This window comes from Nicotiana tomentosiformis, chromosome 5, assembly GCF_000390325.3.
Source record: "Nicotiana tomentosiformis chromosome 5, ASM39032v3, whole genome shotgun sequence".
NCBI classification, from domain to species: Eukaryota; Viridiplantae; Streptophyta; class Magnoliopsida; order Solanales; family Solanaceae; genus Nicotiana; species Nicotiana tomentosiformis.
In genome coordinates, this window is record NC_090816.1 from 12,985,880 (window position 1) to 12,990,464 (window position 4,585).

The window sequence follows — 4,585 nt, forward strand, 5'->3', positions numbered from 1 at the left end:
GTGTATTTAATAGCTTTTATGTAATATGCTTGAACAGAGTACATTTAAAATAATAAATAAAAAGAATTTAAAAAAATCAGCAATATATTAAAAATAAATTAGCCACAGATACTTTCCGTAGCTAAAATTATTGCGTAAAATTAAATCTTGCGACAAATAGGCGACAAAAGGTTTTTGTTGCAAAAAGCAGGGAGAATTAGCTATAACACGTTTAGTGACGGACAATTTCGTCGCTATAAGAACAAACGACGAATTTTGTTATGTATTGCAGCGACGAAAGGCGTCAAAATAGCGACAGAAACAAGCAATATAGTGACGGTTATTTCCCTCGCTAAACTTTGCTACAGATATATGTCATCGCTAATTCGTCGCTAATTCTACGACGGTTTGGTATTTTTTGTCGCTATAAGCCTATCTAAGAGTATTTTAGGGACAAACTTGAATTCATCGCTAATCCATCACTAAACAACTGTAGCGACGGAAAACGTTCATTTAGCGATGCAATGCGGCCATCACTAAACGCTGTTTGTTTTATAATGAGCGTAGTTTTGTTACATCAAATAGAAAGTGCAAACTTAATCTTAAACATAGTATCTCTTGACTGCGTCCGAATTGATAGATTTTGACTAAATATCTCCATCCATTTCTGCAAGTATAAGTGCTCCTCCTGTTAACACTCGGTGAACCATGTAAGGGCCTTACCAGTTGGGTGAAAATTTTCCCTTTGCTTCATCCTGATGCGGGAAGATCCGTTTCAACACCAATTACCCCGGTATTAATTGCCTTGACCTGACCTTTTTATTGAAAGCCCTTGCCATTCTGTTATGGTAGATTTGATCGTGACACACTGCGTTCATTATTTTCCCATCAATGAGAGCTAGTTGTTCATATCGGCTCCGTACCCATTCTGCGTCACTGAGCTCGGCTTCTTGTATGATTCTTAAGGAATGGATTTCCACTTCGGCGGGAATAACAGCTTCGGAACCGTAGACCAGTAGGTAGGGAGTTGCCCTAATTGAGGTACGAACTATGGTGCGATACCCGAGAAAAGCAAACGGTATCTTCTCACGCCATTGTTTTTAATTATCTACCATTTTCCTTAATATCTTCTTGATGTTATTATTGGCGGCTTCTACGGCTCCGATCATTTGCGGCTTCTATGGTATAGAATTCTGATGCTTGATCATGAATGCTTCTCACATGGCTTTCATTAAGTCGCTATTGAGATTGGCTACATTGTTAGTAATGATTGATTGAGGTACTCCAAATTGACAAATGATGCGGTCTCGAACAAAATCTACTACAACCTTCTTAGTTACAGCCTTATAGGATGCGGCTTCAACCCATTTTGTGAAGTAGTCTATAGCTACCAGAATGAACCTATGTCCGTTTGAAGCAGCGGGTTCGATCGGTACGATGACATCCATACCCCAAGTAGAGAAGGGCCAGGGCGAACTCATTGCATTGAGTTTGTTGGGCGGTACTTGTATTATGTTAGCATGTATCTGCCATTGGTGACACTTTTGAACATATTTGATGCAGTTTGTTTCCATAGTCATCCAGAAATACCGTGCTCTTAATATCTTCTTGTCCAGAATGAAACCGTTTATGTGGGGTCTGCAAGTTTCGTCATGTATTTCCTCGAGCAATCTAGACGCCTCCTTGACATCGACGCATCGCAACAATCCCAAATCAGGAGTCCTTCTATATAGAATTCCTCTGCTTCGGAAGAAATGCTTGGCCAATCTTCGAAACGTGCACTTCTGAGTGTGTGTAGCGTGCTCTGGATATTATCCCTTTTCTATGTATTCCATGATATCGTGAAACCACAGATTTCCGTCAATTTCTTCCTCAACATGAGCACAATAAGCTGGCTGCTTATGAATTCCTATTGGGATAGGATCGATGAAATTCTTGTCCGGGTGTTGTATCATGGAAGACAAAGTGGCTAATGCATCTGCAAACTCATTCTGAATCCTTAGAACATGTCTGAATTCTATCTTTGTGAACCTCTTTATCCGCTCTTGTACACAGTGCAAATATGGCAATATTTTGGTGTTCTTCACAGCCCATTCTCCTAGAACCTGGTGCACTAATAGATCTGAATCTCTCATTACCATCAACTCCTGAACGTTCACGTCAATGGCCAATCTGAGTCCCAGGATGTAGGTCTATATTTCGCCATATTGTTGGTGTACGGAAACCTGAGTTTTGTGGATACCGGATAGTATTGACCGGTTTCTGATACCAAGATAGCTCCGATACCCAATCCTTTGAAGTTTGCTGCTCCGTCGAAGAACATACTCTAACCATCGTATGCCTCGGTAATATCTTCTCCTACAAACGATACCTCTCCGTCGGGAAAATACGTTTTCAATAGTTCGTATTCTCCGTCTACGGGATTTTCTGCCAAGTGATCCGCCAATGCTTTCCCTTTGACTGCCTTCTGAGTTACATGGATGATGTCGAACTCACTCAGCAATATTTGCCACTTTGCTAACGTACCCGTAGTCATGGGGTTTCTGAAAGATGTATTTCAGCGGATCCATCCTTGATATGAGATATGTAGTGTATGCACAGAAATAATGTCTCAACTTCTGGGCTATCCATGTCAAAGCACAGCAAGTGCATTCTAACACAGAGTATCGGGCTTTGTAAGGCATGGACTTCCTGCTCAGATAATATATCGCCTGCTTTTTCCTTCTAGTTTCATTATGTTATACTAGAACGCAACCAAAAGCCTCATCCAACACAGACAGATAAAGTAGCAGAGGTCTTCTTGATTCTGGTGGGACCAACACGGGCGGTTTAGATAAATACTCATTGATTTTGTCGAAGGCTTTCTGGCATTCTTCAGTCTAGCTTGTTGCAGCATCTTTCCTCAGCATTCTGAAGATTGGCTCATATATCACCGTTTATTGTGCTATAAATCGTCTGATGTAATTGAGGTGCCCTAGGAAACTCATCACATATTTCTTATTCTTTGGAGATGGTAGGTCCTGGATAACTTTGATTTTTTACGGGTCTAGCTTAATAACTCAGCGGCTGACGATGAAACCTAACAATTTTCCAGCAGGAACTCCGAAGGCACACTTTGTTGGGTTCAATTTCAAGTTGTATTTTCAAAGCCGATCGAAAACTTTCTTCAGGTCTGCTATGTGATCTGAACTCCTTTTAGATTTGATGATAACATCATCCACGTACACCTCTATTTCCTTGTGTATCATGTCGTGGAAGATAGTCGCCATGACCCTCATGTAGGTGGCCCCAGCATTCTTTAAACCAAACAACATCATTTTGTAACAATATATTCCCCATGATATGATAAAGGCGGTCTTTTCGGCATCTTCTTCATCCATCCAAATCTGGTGGTATCCTGCGAAGCAATCCATGAAGTATTGGATTCATTCTTGGCGCAGTTGTCAATTAGTATGTGTATGTTAGGCAGCAAAAAATCATCCTTAGGACTTGCTCTATTCAGATTTCTTAACTTTCCCATCTTTCTTTGGAACTGGCACAATGTTGGCCAACCAGGTCGGGTATTCGACCACTCGGAGAACCTTGTCTTTGACTTGCTTGGTTACCTCCTCTTTTATCATCAAACTCATATTTGGCTTGAACTTTTTGAGCTTTTGCTTCATCGGTGGACACATGGGATTGATGGATAGCTTGTGAGCTACTATGGATGTGCTTAAACCAGTCATATCATCGTAGGACCATGCAAAGATATCCTCATACTCCTTTAGGAATCTGATATAGTCTTCTTTCTCTGACGGTGATAGATGAATGCTTATACGAGTTTCCTTGACTGTTTCGGATTCCCCTAAGTTAACGGCCTCAGTTTCCTCCAAATTAGACTTTGGTTTGTTTTCAAAATTCTCTACTTTTTTCATGATTTCCTCAGGTATTATATCGTCTTCCAGATATTCCGAATCACTGGCCTTATATTGCATTGTCTCATTACATGTCACAGTCATAGGTTCATCAAGATATGTAATAATTATGCTAAAAAGAATGTAGAAAGCTAATAATGCATAAAAAACTTTTAAAATGTCAACAAGTATGACTCGGTGGCTCGAGTAATTTAAAAGAAATACTGAAAATGTCTTAAATGCTCAAAACTATTTGAAAATAATTCATGCTAATTTGCCAGGCTGCCCAGGAACTCGGCGAGCCCCGGATGGTGCAATAGTCCAGTTCTTGAGAACAACTCCTTCTTCCATGATTTGAATAGTAAGGTCTTCCTCCTCCTTCTCCTCAACAATTGCACTGCAGTCCATGTCTTCTTCATCTAGAAATAGTTTCCTCATGCCAGCCAAAACCTCATCGTCCTCAGACCCCTACATCATGTCGGCCTGATGGAATGTCTGGTGCAAAGGTGGTACGGGTTGTTCCAGCGGATAATAAGGGGCACGCCACAGCAGTGTCCAATCCTGATATTCTTGCCATGTGTATTCATATCCGAGTCCAGAGGTCGTGCCATGATACTGTGGTTGTACGGGTTTGGTGATCCCATGAATCTTTTTGCCAAGACCCTTGCCTGGTTCATATCCTATCCACATCAATATGCTTTCTATCTTCTTGC

General features: G+C 40.8%; 1 protein-coding gene across 1 annotated transcript; it reads right to left on the reverse strand.

Annotated features, from left to right (window-relative positions):
* Positions 1-1,790: 1,790 nt before the first annotated feature.
* Positions 1,791-4,310, reverse strand: LOC138891937 (uncharacterized). Its single transcript, XM_070175625.1, has 3 exons — positions 4,151-4,310; positions 3,885-4,024; positions 1,791-2,126 (listed from the first exon to the last, which is right to left on the reverse strand). Exons 1-3 carry the CDS (start codon positions 4,308-4,310, stop codon positions 1,791-1,793), a joined length of 636 nt encoding a protein of 211 aa, XP_070031726.1.
* Positions 4,311-4,585: the final 275 nt, after the last annotated feature.